The sequence below is a fragment of the Ceratotherium simum genome, chromosome 17, assembly GCF_057802395.1.
Source record: "Ceratotherium simum simum isolate JZ-2026a chromosome 17, ASM5780239v1, whole genome shotgun sequence".
In the NCBI taxonomy this organism is placed as follows: domain Eukaryota; kingdom Metazoa; phylum Chordata; class Mammalia; order Perissodactyla; family Rhinocerotidae; genus Ceratotherium; species Ceratotherium simum.
Genome location: NC_141916.1, coordinates 60545007 through 60564963, shown reverse-complemented (window position 1 = coordinate 60564963; position 19957 = coordinate 60545007). Strand labels below are relative to the sequence as shown.

The following is a 19957-nucleotide window of genomic DNA, read 5'->3' as shown; positions in this document are numbered from 1 at the left end:
TGGTGGCATTTCACTCCCAAAGGTGCTGAGGTCTCCTTTCCAACTGCTGTTCTCCCTCCACCCCAAACCACCCGCAGGCTGGGCTGCGAGGCCCCAGTCTGTCTAGGAATGAGTTATGCCAGGCTTTGGCAAGTTCTTAGCAACTTCCCTGATGTGGAAAAGAAAAAGGGTCTTATTTATGGTTTGATCTAAAGGAAAGAGCCTTTCCTACAGTGATTCTGGAAAGTATGTGTTTCTTATATTCCTCCCTCTAGGAGTAATCCAGTTCCATTTTTCCATGGTCTGTCACCTGTGACCTCATGTTTGCCAGATCCCCTGTCACTTCTCGTCCTCATCTCGCTCCAACAATTGTTTGCATTTGACGCAAGCTGATTACTCCCTCTCCTCTTCTTAAAACACTCTGTACTATGGCTATATCTTACCGACCTCTTGACACCTCTGTGTGGATGCCTGGTCGTCATCTAGAGGGGAGGAAACATAGGAGATTGAGAAAGAGCAGCCAGCGAAACAGGACAGGGATCGAGAGCTAGTGTCCTGGAAGCTGACTGAACGTGTTTCATGAAGGAGGGGTGATGCACTGTGCTCACTCCATACGTATCAGAGCTCAACCGTGTCCAAAACAAGATGCAGCTGGTTCTCCGCCTCCAGCAGCCCAAGTAATCTGGGTCCTCCTGTAGTCCTCCTCACTTCAGACAGTAGCACTCCTTCTCTCTCGTTGTTTAGGCTGAAGGCTTGGCCTCATCCTTGTCCTCTCTCTCTCTTATTTCCCACGTCCAGTCCATCAGCAGATCCCATCAGCTTTGCCTTCAGAATGTATCAGACTATGGGCACTCCAGCCTTCAACACCACGCTGGTCTAGGCCGCTGGAATCTCTTGCCTGGATTGTTGCAGCAGCCTCATCTTTGGCCTTCCTGCCACATCTCTTTTTTTTGTCCCTCCCTAATATTCTCCACTCAGTGGCCCAGAAGTCAGATCACACGTTTGATCTATTCTGATTTAAAACCCTCCTGTGACTTCTCGTCTCACTCAGAGTAAAAGCCACGGTTCCTGACCACAGCACAGATGCCTCTGCATCCTGTTCCACCAGGGCTTCTGGGACCTCACCCACCCCTTCCCCTTCAGTCATTTCACATCAGCCGCTCTGGTTCTCTTGCCAGTCCACCATATGCTCCTCCTCGGGGCCTCTGCACTTGCATTCCCTCTGCCTTCCGATATCCACAGGACTTGCTCCATCCGTTCTTTTTCCTTTCCCCATCACTTCTAAAGGTCTGGTGCATATGTCACTTCAAAGAGAATCCCTCAGCTTCCTATAAAAAATAGCACTCTCTGTGCCTCTTATCCTGCTTAATTGTTTCCATAGTCCTTTTCACCTCGTGACCTGTAAATATAGGTCACTTCCTTACTCTATGTCTTCTACTAAAATATGAGCTCCATGGGCTTTGTCCGTATTGGTTCACGCGAAGCCCCACACCTACAAGCCTGGCACGTGGCAGGGTTGCAAACCTCCTGTAGGGTCCTTAGAGACAAACATGGCCTTCTTTTCTTTCTTCTCCTTTGGGGAGTATGGCAAAAGTGAAAAGACACAAAGGGTCTCGGAGTCAGACCCACCTGGAATCGAATCCCAGCTCTGTCCTTCACTAGCTGTGTGGCCTTGGGCAGTTTCCTTCACTTCTCCAAGCTTCTGTTTTCTGGTCTGTGAAATTGACGTTGGCAATGTGTATTTCATAAATGTGCTATTTTAAGTGCAGTACTGTTTCATTTAGGATTTTGTTCAGCTGTTTGTCACAGAAATCTGACTATAGTGGCTGAACAGATAGGTGGTTATCTTTCTAAGTAACAGAAAGTTCAGAGGTAGGCATTTCAGACTGTGGAAGCAGCTCTAGGGTGTCGTCAAGGACGCAGGCCCTTGTCTACCCACCTTCCTTAGCCTGTATGTTTGTCCACTTGCAAGACGGCTCCGTTATCCTGTCAGGCCTTGCATCCACATTCTAAGGAGGAAGGAGGAAAGGGCAAAGACAAAGCCAGTGGAGCTGGACTCCCTTTAAAGAACTTTCCCAGAAGTTCCACCTTAGGCCTTCCAGTTCTCTTTGGTGGACTACAGCTGGGTCACACGGCGGGAGGCAGGGACAGGGCACATCATTGCTCAGACAGAATCAGGGTCTGTTTGTGAGGAACGCTAGTGGAATGGATGTTGGGCACCTAGCAGTACAACTCCAGCTCCTGGGACTCGGAAGGCATTGACTACAATTCTCTCTTCAAGTGCTCTGAGGAAGTGGGTGAAGCCCTGGCCTCGGAGGCCCCTTATCTGTCATCTGAGCAGCTGGGCTGGCTAACAGTCTTGCTAGCTCACATCTGCGGATCAGTTAACCTTTTCAAACCTAACCTGACCAAAGCATTTTAAAGCAGACATCATCTGTCCATACTTTGTTGGAGCCTCACAAAGCCCCTAAGGGAGAGAGACAATTCTCTTCTCTCCCGTTTTTATCAATGAAGGCACCCAGGCAGAGACCATTCATTCATTATTTCATTTCAGAAACATTTATTGAAGATCTGCTAGGGGCCCAGCACCATTCTAGGTGCCATAGCAGTGACTGTCATTGGCAACAGTACCTGCCCCCGTGGACTTCACCTTTTAGTGACGATGTGTCCAAAGTCGGTTAGGAAATGGAGGGGCTGGGCCTAGAGTTGGGTTTCCTGACTCTGAGCCCAGTATTCTCCCCATGACATGCACCAAAGACACAACCCCCCCCCCCCCGCCCCCATCCAGCCCACTGCCCTTCCTCCAAGCACTGCGTTACATCCCGGAGTAGCTGCTGTTGTGGACACAGCCCAGATGGGCTCGCCTTGGGCCAGATGGGTCCAGTTACCAAATGGAATGACAGGTGAGAGCAGAAGTGAGTTGGAAAATAAAGCCAAGTGTGGCTACACAAGGAGGAACCTTGCCAGAGTGGAGAATACTTAGCTCCAGATTGAAGAGACAGAGTGACAGCAGCTCTGTGTCTGTCTGCCTCTGGCTCTGTCCCTTTGGCTAGCAGTCATTCTGGCTCTGTGGCCCCTCTCTCCCTTTCTTACATGTTTGAATTTCCTAAAGATACTGCAAGCTATTCCAGACTGGGTGCAGAGAGCACGTATATGGCAACGTTACTCATGCAAATCTATGTCGGAGAGCAGGGCCAGCCTCTCAGCTCCGGTGCCAGTCATTCCTTAGGGGCTTTGTCTAAACCATGGAACCAAAACTCACAACCAACTGCGTCATTTGCTCAGCCTCAAACTGAATGAAGATGTTACCTTTTTGGTTTCGTTGGAGCCAAGTGAATACAAAACAAATAAGACTTTGTAAGTCAATTTGAACAGGAAGTAAGCACGTATTTATAATAAAATTATTAACCTGGAACAAAACTGTACCGTCAGGTGTTCACGTTGAGCAGATAGAATCACCTTGGGTCTCCTTAGTCATTACCTTGGAGTCGGACACAGGGGCACTTCCTCGGTGTTCCCCTCCGGGGCAGCAGCTTCTGGCCTCCTGAGGACACCTCTCGGCTACCCGAGGAGGTGCAGTGAGCAAGCTGGTAATCAGGATTGCAGCAGAGCTAGGGTTGCTGTAGCAACCGGATGCTGCCTTGAGGGTGGAATTTTAAAATATCACAGCTATAATAGTTGTGTTTTTTTCTAATCACTCTGTCAGTTCCCCAGTGCTGCGTGGTGCTGCTGAGGCTGGCCATGCCAGGACGCCTGTTTCTCTGCCTGGGGCTCTTGGCAGCTTCTCCGGGGGTTGGAGGTGGGAGGATTGTCTCAGGGTGTGAACTACTGGGAAGCTGAGAGAGCTTCAGCGTTGCCTTCCAGGCTCCTCCAGCTCTTGGTTCCAAAAGCCTTATGTCATTTTCTCTTTTTTGGGAGGCAGAGAAGAGGGGTTTAGCTTGAAACTCTTCCTGCCCCTCCTCCCACTCTGACTTGAGCCTTCTGGCTTACATTCTACCAGAGCAGCCTTAGCATTCCCGGGACCTCTCTGGAGAGGGGAGGGTGTGTCCCTTTTTGTCTGCTTTTTCCTTTGGTCTTTCTAACTTCCTCTTTTGGCTTCATTTCTTCACTCATCCAAAGACTGTTGAGCATCTCCTAAGCCCCGGGGTAAGAAAAGAGAAACTGCTTTTGTCTTGGAGGAGTTCGTCACTGTCTTGACCCTGAACTTGGCCCTATCAGATTTCAAACATTTTTATAAAGTTACAGTAATTAAGACAGTGTTCTATTGGCAGGGGCAGGGATACAAACGTATGGGACAAAACAGCACTCAGAAATACATAGATGAAATATATGAAAATGTGGCTTAACAAAATAAATATTTATTTCTTGCCTATTTCATAGTCTGATAGGGGCTAGGTGGCTGTTCTTGGCCTTTTCTCTCCAGCCAGGACTCAGGGATCCAGGCATCTTCCATTTTGTGATGTGTCATCTTCAACACATGGTTTCTAAGTCTTGGCGGAAGACGAGAGAGGATGGGTGACTGAAGGGATTTATGGCCAGTCCTGATAGTGGTGTATATCACTTCTGTCCATATCCATTGGCCAGGCACATGGTCCCAGTGCAACTCCCAAGAGGATGGGAATTGTGGTCTTCCTCTGTACCTGGAAAAAGGAAACGGGATCAGTCGGCATCTAGCCTCTCTCTGTTGCCATATTACTGTTTACTAGGATAAAGAAATTCTGTTTTGCTTAGTTTTTGTTTAAATTCATGAATAAATGTTGAAAGTTGTTTCTCTATATTTATTGAGTTGATCATAAATGTTTTCTCTTTTAACCTGTTAATGTGGTAAATTACCTTAACAGATTTTTTTTCATCTTTAACTCTGCCTTTCATTCCTGTGATAAAACCTAATTGGTTATGTTGCATTTTGTTGGCAGCTACTAGCTAGTATTTTGTTTAGGAGCTCTTTATCTATGTTCATAAATGAGATTGGCTTATATATTTTAACTTTTTTCTATGACTTTGTCTGGTTTTAATATCACTTATATTAGCCTCATAAAATAAATGGTGACTCACTTCATCTTTTCCTATTTTCTGGAACAGTTTGTTTAAAATCAGATTATCAGTTCCTTGAATATTGGTGGAACACACAAAACCATCTGAACCTGGTAAATTTTGTTGGGGAGACTTTTAATTACTGATTCAATTTCTTTAATAGTTATATGTATATTCATATTTTTCTACTTCTGACTGTTTAGGAAAGCCATATTTTTCTAGGGAATGTTCTGTTTTTCTCTAAGTTTTCAAATACATTGGTGTAACATTGTTCATAAATTCTTATCGTTAAAAATCGCTATTGTTTCTGAAGTTAATCTCTTTTCATTCTTAATATTGATTATTTATGCTTTCTCCCTTTTTTCCTTAATAAATCATGCCAGATATTTGTGTATTTATATGTCAATTTTTATTATTTCTGTTCTTATCTTTAATATTTCCTTTTGTATGTTTTCATTGCATTTACTCTGTTGTTCTTTCTCCAACTTATTAATTTGGGTGCTTAGTTTATTAACTTTTTTGTCTTTCTGCTTTTGTAACATAAACACTTAAGGCTATAAATTTTCCTCTAAGTTTTGCTTTGGCTGTATCCCATTCATTTTGACAAGTGGTATTGTCATGATCATTTGGTTCTAAATATTTTCTACTTTTTGCATGAGTTATTTGGAAGATGTTTTAAAATTTCCAAATGTTTGGGGAGTGGTTGGTTATCTTTCTGTTAGTGTGTTCTAATCTAATTGCTTTGAGGTCAAGGAATACGGTCTGTACATGGTCAGGTTTTGTAAATATTGCACATATATTTGTAAACTATGTGTAGTGTCTAATTTTGGGGGGTACAGAGTTCTATATTCAGCCATTAGATCAAGCTTGTTAATGATGTGGTTAAACTTATATATATATATTTACCAGTCTTTTATCTGTTTGATCTGTCAATTACTGAGAGACGTGTTTACATCCCCCATTATAATTAGGTATTTGCCAATGTCTCATTATAATATTATCCATTTTGCTTTATATATTTTGAGGCTATGTTATTGTGTACATACGAATTCATAATTATGGTGTCTTCCTGGAACTTGGTCCTTTTATAGCAGCAAATACTTATATGGGACCATGTGCCAAGCATTTTCTAAGTGCTCTTAATATATGAATCCATTTGCCCCTCATAACAGCTCTATGAAGTAGGTACTATTATCCCCATTTTACAGATGAGAAAATTGAGGACAGAGATATTAAGTAACTTGCCCAAGGTCACCCAGCTTCTAAGTGGTGGAATCAGGATTTGAACCCAGGTAGTCTGGCTCTAGAGTGTGTGCCCTTAACTACTATGCTATACTCTCTCTTTTATCATTATATGGTGAAATTCTTTATCCCTAATAATTTTCTTGGGCATGAAGTTTATTTTTTTCTACAATTAATATAGCCAGGCCAGCTTTATTTTAGTTAATATTTTCCTCATTTATTTATATAAATACGTTAAAAAATATATGTATACATATATTTTTTTTCTTAAGACTTTTACTTTCAATGTCTTTATATTTTAGGGATATTTCTTGTAAAAGCATATAGCTGGAAATTTTTTAAAAATCTAATGGATAATCTCTGTTATGTAACAGGACATTTATTGTGGTTACTGGTATATTTAGCTTTTTTTTTTTTTTTTTTTTTTTTAGCCATCCATTGCATTCTGGCTTCTATTATTTCTGATGAGAAGTCTGCTGTCAATCTAACTGTTCTTTCTAATTTGTTTTTACTGCTGGTTTCTCTTAAGATCTTTTCCTTGTTTAGATGTTCTGCAGTTTCACAGCAAAGGGCCTAGGAACATGTTTATTTTTATTCATACTGTTTAGGATTCATTGCAGTTCCTAAATCTGTGGATTGGAGAAGTTCTTTCGCCAATTTTGGAAAATTATCAGCCAAAATTTCTTTATTGTCTTTTCCCCATTCTTTCTAGTTTCTCCTTCTGAAACTTCTATTGGGCATATATTGGATCTTCCCAATTCATCCACCATGTCTTTTCATCTCTCTTTTATATGTTCCAATCTCTAGCTCTCTGTATTGCATTCTAGAGAAGTTCTTCAGATAGATTATTAAATTTACTAATTCTCTTCAGTTGTGTCTACTTTGCTCTGTAATCTATTACATTTTTTTAAATGACTATATATTTGAAATCTGAAGTTCTTTTATTTAATTTTCCTTTTTTGTATTAAGTAAGTTTTTCCAGTGTGACATTTAATTCCTTTAACAATTTTTAAACTATTTTTGAGTTTTTTTCTTAGTGGTTGCTCTAGGGCTTCTAATCTTAGCTTATAAGAATCTGCTTCAGATTTACATCAATTTAATTCAAGTGAGATATAGAAACTATACTTCTATATAATTCTATTCCCTTTTTCCCTTTTTAGTGCTATTATTCTTACACATATTAATTTCTATATATGTTACAAACCCAACAATACATTGTTATAATTATTACATATAATTTTATGTCTTTTAAAGAAGCTGAGAGTAGAAGGGAGAGAAAGTATGTATTTATAAAGTTTGTCACATTAAACTTCTTATTTACCATTTCTGGTTCTTTTAATTTTTGAGGATTCAAATTACCATCTTATGTCAGATCCTTGCTTTCATACAGCTTTGCTCCCACCCACCTCCTTTGTGCTGTTATTGTCAAATATATTGCTGTATGTTAAAATCCCAACAATACAATTATAATCATATGGTTTTATGCAATTGCTTTTGATTAAGACAAAATTTTTTTTTCTCCACAAAACCCCTGTACATGGTTGTATATTCTAGTTTTAAGTCCTCTAGTTCTTCTATGTGAGCTGCTGCCACAGCATGGCTACTGACAGACAAGTGGTGTGGTTCTGTGCCAGGGAACCAAACCTGAATCACCAAAGCAGAGAGTGCTGAACTTTAACCACTAGGTCATCAGGGCTGGCTCCCATTTGGTTTATTATTATTATTATAATTTCTATCTCTTTATAGATATTCTCTATTTGATGGGACATCATCATCATGCTTTCCTTTAATTTTTTAAGCACAGTTTCCTTTAGTTCTTTGAACATATTTATAATAGCTGCTTTGAAGTCTTTGTCTGCTAAATCTAATATCTGGGCCCCTCAAAGGCAGCTTCTGTTGTCTGGCTTTCTTTCCCTGTCTATGGGTCACACTTTCCTATTTTTTTATATGTCTTATAATTTTTTGTTGAAAACTGGATATTTAAGATAATATATTATAGCAACTCTGGAAACTGATCATGATCCCTCATCGCCACCCCAGGAATTTTTGTTTTTGGTGTTTGCTTTTTTGTTGTTGTTCTTTAGTGATATGGCCGGACGAATTCAGTGAAGGCTATTTTTCCTATAGTATGAAGCCTCTGATGTCACTTCTCAGAGGATGTAGCCTTGGACATGCACACAGTCTCCCTTCCCCCCAGGATGGCTGCAGTTTTAGCTGGGTTCTCAGTGACTTCCTTTTTTCCTGATTTTCTTGTTAAGCTTCTGGCTGGTCTGCCTCTATTGGTGTCATACCCAGCTGTTAACCTCCATTAATTGCTAGCTGATTATTCTGTTATTTTTGATAATGTTCTGGGGCATAAATTGTTCCACATCTGGTTCAATAAAGTTAGGCCCCTTTGCAGGAGTAGTTCTTAAGACCAGTCTTTGAAGCTTGCTCTGACCCCAGGTGGGTTCTTTGTAGCTGTCTCTTTCCTTGCTTCTCTCTGTTAAACTTCTAGTTGGAAGTTTAATCATGGAACTACCAGCTTCCTCTAAATTACTTGTCATCAAGATCTCCATAGTTTTCAACAGTGCCCTTAGGCTTGAACTTCACATTCTGTTCCAAATAAAGTCAGTCTCCTTAGGTTGAGCTACAGAGCTCTCTGTTTCTGCACCCAGAGCAGAACCTCTGTGCCACTGCTCTGGGGCTGGGTACAGTGACCCATATCTCTTGGTGTGATATACCTTTTCTATGAGTTGGAAGGGGATGGGAAAAGAGGGCAGTAGCCCCTTGTCTTCTCAGCTTGTGTCTCCCTGCATGGAACCTCTATCCTACAAGTTAGCTGGGACAAGGTGATCGGGCCCAGTATTTTTGGCCTGCCATGCCTTCATTAGAGCTTCCACTCTACAAGTAGGGACTGGGTGGAAGTAGGGAGCCTCAGACCTCTTAGCTATGCTTTCTTGGAATAGTTTCTGCACACGAAGGTGGGGTGGTAGTGGGGGGAAGATTAGAAATGCCAGTGACCAGCCCCTCCTGGGGAGAAACTACAGTCCTAGACTGCGAGATGGGGGGAAAGGGAGCCCCTTCTTCTTGGCCACACTCACCTGGCGTAGAGTTTCTGTGACATTGAGTTGGGGGAGGAGAGGGAGCAGGTTGTGGCTTAAATGCCACAGACTCTCACTGTTCTTATTGAGATGTGGTAGATTTTCTTTTTTTTTTTTTTTTTTTTAAAGATTTTATTTATTTTTTGCCCCCAAAGCCCCAGTAGATAGTTGTTATGTCACAGCTGCACATCCTTCTAGTTGCTGTATGTGGGACGCGGCCTCAGGCTGGACAGAGAAGTGGTGCCTCGCTGCGCACCCGGGATCCGAACCCGGGCCGCCAGCATCGCAGCGCGCGCACTTAACCACCAAGCCACAGGGCCGGCCCTGGTAGATTTTCTTGAGTAAATGTTTTTTCACTTGCTGGATGCCCTAAGACAATTTCCAGAAATTTTAAATAGTTGTTTTTTATAGTTTCCATCAGTTATGGTTGTTTCACTGGGGAGAAAATTCACAGAGATCCACACACTGCCATTCTTGGATATATTTTTCCCTGCCTTATTCTTTTCTTTTTCTATACTATTCTTTTCCATAATATTTTATTCTTTTTTATGTTCTTGATCATTGTAAACCTATTGATATTATAGCCTTCATCATCTGAAGTTCTTGGGAGGGTTAACTTTGCTGTGTGTTTCATCTGCTGGCTTTTATTCATGATGGATTATTTCCTTGTGTGTTTTGTAATTTGGGATTGTGAGCTCACATTTTACTGGTGTTTTATCTATGGGACTCCTATAAGGCCTGGGTTGAAGGTGTGTCCCTCCAGAATTGTTTTATATTTGCTATTGCTAGGCATCCCATGGTTATTACCAGCCTACAATGAATATTATGTTAATTTCTCAGCATAAGATTGTTCAAATCCCAAATCTATATGTGGTATAGGCCCATGGTTATGAATTCCCAGGAGAGATTTTTATTTCACTTCCGCCTAGGCCAATGCTCATTTATTTCCATGTAGTCTCCTTGTCTGGGTGGTAGATTTGTTTTTGTAGTCCATCCTTTCATTGAGGGTCCTGGTTTTATGTAGGAAGCTCAACTCTGTCTACTTGCCTCATTTGGGTTGAATGCCAGGTCTCCTGTCTCTGTTTGGCTATTAAGTCCAAGTCCCCATCAGTGCTGTCCAATAGAACTTGCCACAGTGATGGAATGGTTCTCTATCTTGCTGTCCCATGTGACTATGGTAGCCACTAGTCACATGGGGCTTTTGAACACCTGAAATGTGGCTAGTGTGACTGAGGAACTGGATTTTAAATTTTAATTTATTTCAATTAATATTAATTTAAGTAAATTTAAATTTAGATAGCTGCTTGTGGCTGGTCCCCACCATATTAAACAGCATTCCTTACTGAGACAGACTACATCTGAAGGTACTCACAGCATCATTTACCTCACTTACAATTCTGGTTTTTAGTTTTCTCTTTGTTTATGGCCCCAAGAATTTATCTTTAATTTATCTGTGCATTTAAAAGGATGTTAAATTTTATCCAGTGTTTATTGTAAGCTAGGGAGGTTTTATATTATTTAGTTCACAATATTGCCAGAAGTGGAACATAGTCTCTGCTTCCATTTTCTTTCCCCTCCAATCCATCATCTCTACTGCAAAACGATTTTTCTACAATGCAGATCTATTCATGTTACATTTCTGCTTTCAAGAGTTCCCTCTTCTCTCAGAATGCAGCCCAAGCTCAGCCTACCACTTGAGGTCCTCTATAACCCAGCCCCTGCCTATTTCCTCAGCCTTATCTTTCACTGCACCTTCTCCTTGTACTTCATATTCAAGTAGTGCCAAATATTTGTAATTCCTCAAAAGTGCCCTGCTATTTCATACCTTAGGTCCTTTGTCCATCTTGCTCCTTTTACCCTGCCACGTTCTCCTGACCTGACTCTACCTCCTATCTGCTGACCAACGTTGGCTTATCTTTCACAATAGCTCTCATGTCCCATCTTCTCTGCAGGCTTTACTGGTTCTCTTTTGTACGTCTTCTGGACCCTGTATAGAATTTGATCGTAACCTTCATAATACTTTATTGTGCTTTGCTGTTTACTTGTCTGTCTCCCTCCCAGTCTGGACTCCTAGGAAAGGACTTGCTGCTTCTCAGTCTCTGGAACCCCAGCACCTAGCCCAGGGACTGACACACAGAGGTGCTGATGCTGGGCCTTCTCCTTTACCCAGGAGGGTAGCAGCATCACCGTGAGACATCCTCGGCAGCTCCAGGCACAGCCTGGCTCCAGGTACGAGAGGAGCTCTGAGTCAGGGTCGTTGGAGTGTCTGTCTTCAGAGAGCTCTCACAGCAGTTTTGACGCTTCAAGTTCCTAATAAGCCAACGCTTTGCGACCCATCCTGCTTTCAGTCACAGTTCCTGCCAACTTCCCTTCCATTTTCTGAGAGTCAGGATGGCGACCGTGTAATTGGGAACCAGAGGGCCCTGCTTGTGTCTTTTCACAGGGAGCACCTGTGAGGCTTCCCGCCCCCCTGCCACCCCCGTGTGTTCCCTTTGGACCTGTTCTTTGTTCTTGCTGTGCAGGTGAAAGAGGGCAGTAATAGTAAACAGAGACTGGATCAGTAGGGAATTGGGCCCTAGTTCAGTACTAGCACAGGCTGGCCGTGCCTCCCTGAGCTTTTCTTTGCTGCTGAGCTGACTAGGGACCTCTCTCCCTTCCTCCTAGTCCAGCTACTGTGCTGCAGGAAGGCAGTGAGCATTAGCCTTTCTGTTCCAGGAGGACAAGAATATTAGGTCTCCAGATGAGCCTTACCCAGAGCCCAGCATTTAACAGGTGCTTAGGGAAATATTTTTTGGGTTGAAAGCTGTTTAGTTTGTCCATGTCTCCCGGGATGCCTATGAGCTACTGCCATCCTAGGCTTGTGAGAAGGAGAGTGGTAGGCAGGTGAGAGCACTGGGCTGAGAGTCAGAAGTTTAGATCTAACCCAAATGCTGCCCTTAACTAGCTGAGTGACTTGGAGTAAGTTGCTTTACCTCTCTGTCTCAGTTTCCAGGTATTGTATCTAAGATATCTAGCATAGATTCTAAGTGTTCATGAGGTGCTTGGAGACTGTCTTCCCTTTTCTAGATCCTTGTGGGATGTTTGTACTCACTTTATATATGAGGGAGTCTTTTCGCCTTCCTTCTCATTCTTGTCACATCTTCATCAAGCCCTTTCCAGGCTGAAGCAAAGGCTGTGTGTGTGCGTACACAGAAGATTAGAAAAAACCCAGTGCAAAGAGGAGATCCCGCCAATACTCAGACCACCAACTTATTCTGTCGTGTACCCTGATTTCTCATCCTTATTGTCCGTGGTCTTTTGATTCAGGGCCTCAGACCTGAAAGAAATTGGGCTAAAGAATCTTATACAGAAATGTCAATCTGACCGATTGACAGCACATTTCCCAGAAATACAAAGGGTCACTTCCAAGGGCTGTCACAATCCAAGTTATCAGGGGGGCGTCTGTCCTCACGGAGGCACCTGTGGGATGAGGGTCAGGCCTGACGGGTGAGAGCAGGAGGGGAGCATGTGTGAGTAGGGGAGTGCAGCGTGGGGGTGGCGAGTGGGGGCCCGTTCGTCAGTGTTCTTTCAGGAGCCCAGTTCTTTGCCTTCATCAGCTGCTTCTGCTTCTTCGACGGCTTCCTTCGCTTGAGCAGAAGTCTTGGGCCAGCTTTCAGGTTAGCTGTTGGCTGGTGCTCTCCCTGGGGGAAAGCTGGGAGACTTGCTGTAATCACTCCCATTAGCAGCTGGCAGCTCCCCAATCCGCTTTTCAACCTGGACTGGCTCAGCCCTGATGTCTGCCAGACCTGCTGTGATGCTCACCCATGAGTACAGGCTGCATCCGCCATTTATTCCTCACCTTGCCCCATGTGGGTGGGCCTTGGCACTAGCTGGCACAGCTGAATCTCTCACACTGTGAAGCCTGTGAAGACCAGCTCCAAGAACCACTGCTCCTAATGAGAGCAGTTTTGCTCCCTGGCACTTACTGAAGTGCAAAGCTGTCGGGGAGCAGATCTCTGAATGTGGCTTCAGGAAGGAATCCAGCCCAGAAAACAGTCATTAGTGGCCTGGGCTATGAGTAAATGTTCTCTGGGAAGTTAAGACATGAGTTCAATGGAATTATGCTGATAACGCCTGCTACCTTTAACTTCCAGGCACTGGGCTAAATGCTTTGGACACACGACCTCTCTTAACACAACAGCTTGTTAAAATGGACATTGGTCCCTTTTTACAGTTGGATAATCTGAGGCTCAAGGGGTGAAATAACCAGTCCAAGACTACACAAATGAAGTGGCAGAGCTGAGACCACCAACCCCAGAGCTCAAGCTCTCCCCATCATACCCACTCTGCCTTGCAGGACGATTGGACATAGAACTTCTCAAAGGTTGTGTGTGCCAGGGGCAGGTGGAAATGATTCTAACTCCCACATCTACCATGGATTCATTGTACAGACTGACCTCCAAGAGACTGGAGAAAGCAGGTTTGGCTCAAACTGACTCTTATTCAAGAGGCAGATCTAGGGGCAAGGCCTGGGCAACCGAGTGCCGTGGTTCCCTGCCCCCTTCCTCGTGCTGCGTGCTGTTCCCTAGGAAGGGGAGCCCTGGTGGCAGCAGCTTTACCAGTGTGAAGTTAAGGCAGGGAACTTGCAGCCTGGCATGTGTGAAGAAGGAGGAGGGGGCAGGCAAGCTTCCAGCCTTGCTGTGATGTGGCTGGATGTTTGCACTATATATGAGCCTCAACTGCCCCAGTCACTGTTTCTCCCCTAAAGCCCCAAAGACATCACTCCACCTGCTGTCTTCCTGAGTTGCTGTGCGATCTCCAGCCCCGGTCATGGGGGCGAGTCAGGGTGAGCTCTGACTTGTAGATGCAGGGCCCCTGTGCCTTCTGTCCCCCGCAGCTGGCTGTAACATTCACCATTACCCCCTCTGAGGCTTTGTTTTTATCAAGGTATCCCTACCTTTAAATGTCCCTTTATTTTCCTCTCTTCTAGATACATCTTCCTACTATTTCCAATTCCCGCTTTGAAAACCTTTTGGAGAATACCAAAGCCCTGCTTGGCTGGGGCCACATGAACAATTCTTTCACCTGTCCTCTCTTCCCGAGCAGTTATATTCTGAGATCACACAAGCTGGAATTCACTGGAAATGGGGACCTCCCAGATGGTGGCTCACTGAACCCAGTGCAGGCACATGAATATGTAGAAATCTATGTCTGGGGCTGCTGTTCCTGGTCCTTTCATTGGTATGGCCTGACTCTTCCAATTAGTTTTGAAGTGCCTTAAGGAGAGGCAGGACGGCCCAGGAGAAAGGGCACTGAACAGAGCGTAGAGGCCAGAGCTGCCCTGCTGCCTGCAAAGAAGCTGTGCAGACCAGGAGCAGAGGCCTGAACCTGTCACTTGAGCCCGGTTTTCCGAGGCAGGTCCACACTGAGACCAAGGCCATCCAGTCACTAACGCTCCAGCGGTTCAGCTGGTGGGACCTCGGAGCGGCCTCTCTAGGAATCCTATGCTCCGTTTAGGTCCCCCCAGCGCCCACGCCCCCACCTGCCACCCAGCGTCCCTCCTGGTTCTGACGCTGCATCCTTCTCCCCTGTCATCCTCCAGGCCCACAGGGCTCCCTGCCCCAACTTTCCTGCCTCAGCATCCCCCTCCGCCTTTTCTTTCTGCTGATCCAGCGAGCCGGGCTTTCTCCTTCTCTGGTCTCACCTCCTCCTCTCCCCCTTGAATCCAGTCCTGGTTTCCCCGCCGCCAGCCTTCCTTTTCCCTCCGCCCGGGCTCGCTCCCCGCCCCCGCCGCGCCCGCCGTCACCGCGGCGGGTTCAGCCCCTCGCCTACCCGCTCGCAGCCACCCGGGGCTTGGCTCGCCCGGTCCGGCGGCTCCAGTCCGGATCCCGCTGCTGCCCGGCCCGGGTACGAGTCCCAGCCGCCGGGGAGGAGGCGGCGGCTGGCCCTGCTCCCTTCGGCCGCCTCGCCAGCCCGGGATTGGCCGGGAGGGAGCAGCTGGGCAGCCCCCCGGAGCCCCTCGGAGGACAATGCACCCAGCGCTCGGCAACCCCCGCTCGGTCTCGACCTCGTCCGGCTCCTTCCCGCCACCCCCCGCCGCCGCCCGGCTGCAGCCCCTCTTCCTCCGGGGGGGGTCCTCCCGCGGCCGGAGAGGCTCCGGCGACAGCAGCACCAGCACCAGCACCAGCCGGGGGGGAGGCGGCGGCAGACGCGGCGGGGGCGGCGGCTCCCCCAGCAGCAGCACCGGCGCGGAGAGAGAGGACGACGACGAGAGCATCAGCATCAGCAAGCCGCTGGTGCCGGCCGCCGCCGCCGGGCTCGCGGGGCCCCCGGCTCAGGGGGGCGCCCCCGCCGCCAACCCCGCGCCCGCCGCCTTCTCCTCCTCAGCCGCCACCTCCTCCTCCACCTCCACGCCCACCTCCTCCTGCAGCATGACAGCCGCGGACTTCGGCGGGGGCGCTGCGGCCGGGGCCGTCGGGGGCCCAGGGGGCCGCTCGGCTGGGGGCGCCGGCGGCCCCAGCCCCGGCAGCGGCACCTCCTGCTGTTCGTGTTGCTGTTGCTGCGGCCGCCCGGGCCGCCGGGGTCGGCACGGCGGCTGTGTCCCCGGCCCGGGGTGCCGCTGGGGCTACCAGGCGCTGTCCGTGGTGCTGCTGCTGGCGCAGGGCGGTCTGCTGGACCTGTACCTCATCGCCGTCACCGACCTGTACTGGTGCTCCTGGATCGCCACGGACCTGGTGGTGGTGGCGGGCTGGGCCATCTTCTTCGCCAAGAACAGCCGGGGCCGTCGGGGCGGCGCGGCGAGCGGCGCGCACAACCACCACCAGCACCACCACCACGCGGCGCCGCCCCTGCACCTGCCCGCCCCCTCGGTCGCCTCCGCGGGGGCTGCGGCCGGGGCCAAGGCGCGCGGCGGCCGCGGGGGCGCGGGGGGCCCGGGGGGCGGCCCGGGGGCTGCTGGGGCGGCGGGCGAGTTTGCCTTCGCCTACCTGGCCTGGCTCATCTATTCCATCGCCTTCACGCCCAAGGTGGTGCTCATCCTGGGCACGTCCATTCTGGACCTCATCGAGCTACGCGCTCCCTTCGGCACCATGGGCTTCCGCCTCACCATGGCGCTGTCCGTGCCCCTGCTCTACAGCCTGGTGCGGGCCATCAGCGAGGCGGGCGCCCCCCCTGGCTCGGCGGGACCCCTGCTCCTGCAGCCCCAGCAGCACCGCGCCGCCGGCTGCTTCCTGGGCACGTGTCTGGACCTGCTAGACAGCTTCACCCTGGTGGAGCTGATGCTGGAGGGCCGCGTGCCGCTACCCGCGCACCTGCGCTACCTGCTCATCGCCGTGTACTTCCTCACCCTCGCGTCGCCCGTGCTCTGGCTCTACGAGCTCAACGCCGCCGCGGCAACTTCGTCTTGGGGCCAGGCCTCGCGTCCCGGCAGCTGCAGCCGCCTTCTGCGCCTGCTGGGCGGCTGCCTGGTGGACGTACCCTTGCTGGCGCTGCGCTGCCTCCTGGTGGTGAGCTACCAGCAGCCCCTCTCCATCTTCATGCTCAAGAACGTCTTCTTCCTTGGCTGCCGCGGCCTGGAGGCCCTGGAGGGCTGTTGGGACCGAGGGAGTAGGGCCTCCCCCCGTCGGGCCAGAGGAGGCTACGGCGCTCCGCCCTCTGCCCCACCGCCGCCGCCGCCACCTCAGGGAGGCTCGCAGTTGGGCCACTGCATCTCGGAGAATGAGGGAGGGGCCCATGGCTATGTCAACACCCTGGCTGTGGCCTCCCAGAATTGAGGGAGATAAGGGCTTGAGGGGCTGGATCTTGGGTTGAGAGACCCAGATCCCTTGTCCTCAGACCTTCCCTCACCCAGATATGATCAGGCTGTGTTTGGAAGAGGTAACTGCTAATAGGGCTAAGGGCCGGTGTGTCCTTCTGCACCCCTTGAGTCAAGACTGCTTGGAGGGAGACCAAGTAGCTAATGGTGAGGGAGGAAAGTCCACTTACCCTAGTCTCCCTTCTCCATGCCCTATCCTAATCCTAGCCTCCAAAGGGCTGGACACCTCTGCTTCTTGTTATTCCCACCTCCACGCTAATTCCTATCCATTGTGGGTGAGAATGGAGGAAAGGGGGTGCCCAGACAGGGGGCTCTGGGCCTTGGGCCTTCCCCCTTCCTTGGAAGTGCCAGCTTCTTTTAGGCTGTGGTGAGTGGCCATTGTCCCATGCCTTGAAATTGACCCAGAATCCACTGTTCCCATGACCTATTGGATTTCTTCCAGATGGTAGATGCAAAGTCTGTGTGTGTGTGTGTGTGTGTGTGTGTGTGTGTGGTTTTCTGTGTCCACCCTGTGGCCCCTTGCAATCAGTAGGAGATCTGGGGAGGCCCTGCCCTCCCCACCACACATACTACCACGCTCCTCTTTCCTACCTGAATTTGTGGCCATGAATTCCCAGAAAGAGCTGGGTGCCTGGGAGCTGCCCAGTTGCTCTCCTCCAAGGGAGAAGCTCACCCAGGATCTTCCTCAATCCTACTCCTCTCTTCTCAGCTTGTGGGGAGGAGAGGGTCCATACTCTAAGGACCAAACTGCACCCTTTCTTGGGTGAGTGAGCAATTCTACCTCCGTGCTTTCAACTTTTGTTGCATCATTCACTGATGCTGCTTGCAAAAAATAAAGACAAAATACTCCGAAGTTGCATTCAACTTGGCTGCTAGATCCAGCTGGGGTTTGGTGCCAGTGTTATTACAGGGTCTGTGGAGTATCAGCCATTGGCTTTCCCTCCCTTTGTCCCTCCCTCTGCACCCAGAACTCTTATCTTTCCTGAAGGTTGTTTCTGGCTGGGTCAGATCTTGGCTCAGAACAACAGCTTTGGTGGGGATCCCGGATAGATGTGAAGGTGAGCCTCCCATGGGCCCAAGAGAGTAGGAAACCCAATTCCCCATCTGTCCTTTCTCTCAGAAGCTTGGTGTAGATCAGAAAGGGTGGTGGTGACCTTTCTTCTCTGCTCCGGTTAAGAGAATCTCTAGGGAAAGGCAGGCTGCATGGAGTAGGGTGGGCAAACCCTCCTCCCCCCACTCTCCCCAGCCTTCCTCCCTGGTATTCCTCTTGTTGAGTTTGATGACAAGGGACATCCAGGTGTTGCCCACTTATAGTCTTGATGTGGGACATCAGTCTTGGAGTCTTTGAGGCAGGATAAGTATTTTTAGGGGAGGTAAGAGTGCAGGAGGACAGTTGGCAGCAAGGCCGGAAAATACTCACTTTCCTCTACCTTGTCATAGGATGGGGTGGAGTGAAATTGTAAGAAGTTTTGTTTTCCTTCTCTATTCTCATGCTTGGGAAGTTGTGCGTGGTGTGATAAACTAGGACAAAGGACCAGATATCATGGACACTGTCACTCACTAGCTTTGAGTCACACATCACTTTTGCTTTCTGGGCCACAGTTTTTCACTTGGCGCCCTTCTCTCCCAACTTCTTTGGGCACTTGTTGACAGAAGACATCCATGTAGACAGAGACACAAGAGGGGCTGATGGCTTGACTGGAGTTCTCCTGAGCCTCCCATTACTCTCAGAGTGGGGAGTAATGGGGGAAAATGTTCACTCAATGCACTCTCTGTGCCCCCAGCCCCTCATCCTCCTAGGTCCAGTATTAGCTGGTTGGATTTCGCAACTAATTGTTTTTTTTCTGTCTTCTCTCCTGACTCCTCTTCTCTCCCTTTGAATTCCATGTGCTTGAAGTTCTGGGGCCAGGCCCTGGGTGGGTCCCACTAGCTGCTCCCTCTGTTCCCATATCCTCTCTCCAGCTTTGCTGTTTCTCTGCTACCTAATCTCAGTGACTGTGAAGGACTTTGTGTCTGAGCCATGGCCAGCACCCAGCTGGCCCCCTGCCCACACCCTCTCTACTGTTCGGATGGCGCTCTCCCTGCTGGGTGACTGACTGTGGAATCTCAGTACTGTTGGGTTTCTGGTGTGAGGCTGTGATAGGTTCTGGTTCGCTGCCACCTCCCTAGATACATTGAGACTGATGGCACCAGGCCAATTCTGGCAGAGGCCAGGCCTGTTCAGGCCCTGTCTGCTGGCCCCCAAATTACCCCTGGACATCCTCTTTCAAATATTTGGTGCAAGCTCTTTGTGCTCAGGGGTCAGTCCCTTCCTTCTGGTGTGTTTTTCTTGAGTCCTTTTACTTACTTCCCTTGCCCCATTCACAACAAGAAATGCCCCCTAAAGCTTCATTTTTCTTGCTTTCTAGGGGCATCTGTAGTGCAGGGGTCAACCTGGAGATGTTCTCCATGGGTCTAACAACCAGGAGGTGTACTGACTCCTGAGGCCAATGCCAGCAGTACCGTTCACAGAAAAGAACCCTGCGCTCAGAATCCAGACTGCCTGCCCCTGACATATGAGCAAACAAGGCACGTCCTCATCTGGGCCTCTGACTGCTCATCTCTTCTGGAAAGGGGTTGGACTAGACCTTCTCCAAAGACAGTTCCGACTGGACGCCCTGGTTCTGAGTCCCTATGCTTCTGTGGGAGAGAGCAGGCTGGCAGTTAGAGCCTGGAGGAAAGGAAGTGGCACCTCACTAGCATTTATCACGTTTTTCCCCCCCTTCTCTTTTTAAAAATAAAACCAGACTCTGTTCTGAAAATAAAAAACTTGAGACTTGTGACAAGC

At 48.3% G+C, this 19957-nt stretch overlaps 1 protein-coding gene and 1 long non-coding RNA gene across 2 annotated transcripts; both read left to right on the top strand.

Moving 5' to 3' along the window:
• Positions 1-7333: 7333 nt before the first annotated feature.
• On the top strand, positions 7334-19957 carry LOC147914842 (uncharacterized). Its single transcript, XR_015555017.1, has 2 exons — positions 7334-11567; positions 19539-19957. It is a non-coding gene; the product is annotated as an uncharacterized LOC147914842 (long non-coding RNA).
• On the top strand, positions 12848-19507 carry TMEM121B (transmembrane protein 121B). The gene has a single exon (XM_087442977.1). The coding sequence runs from the start codon at positions 15347-15349 to the stop codon at positions 17087-17089; it is 1743 nt and encodes a 580-aa protein (XP_087299103.1). The 5' UTR covers positions 12848-15346; the 3' UTR covers positions 17090-19507.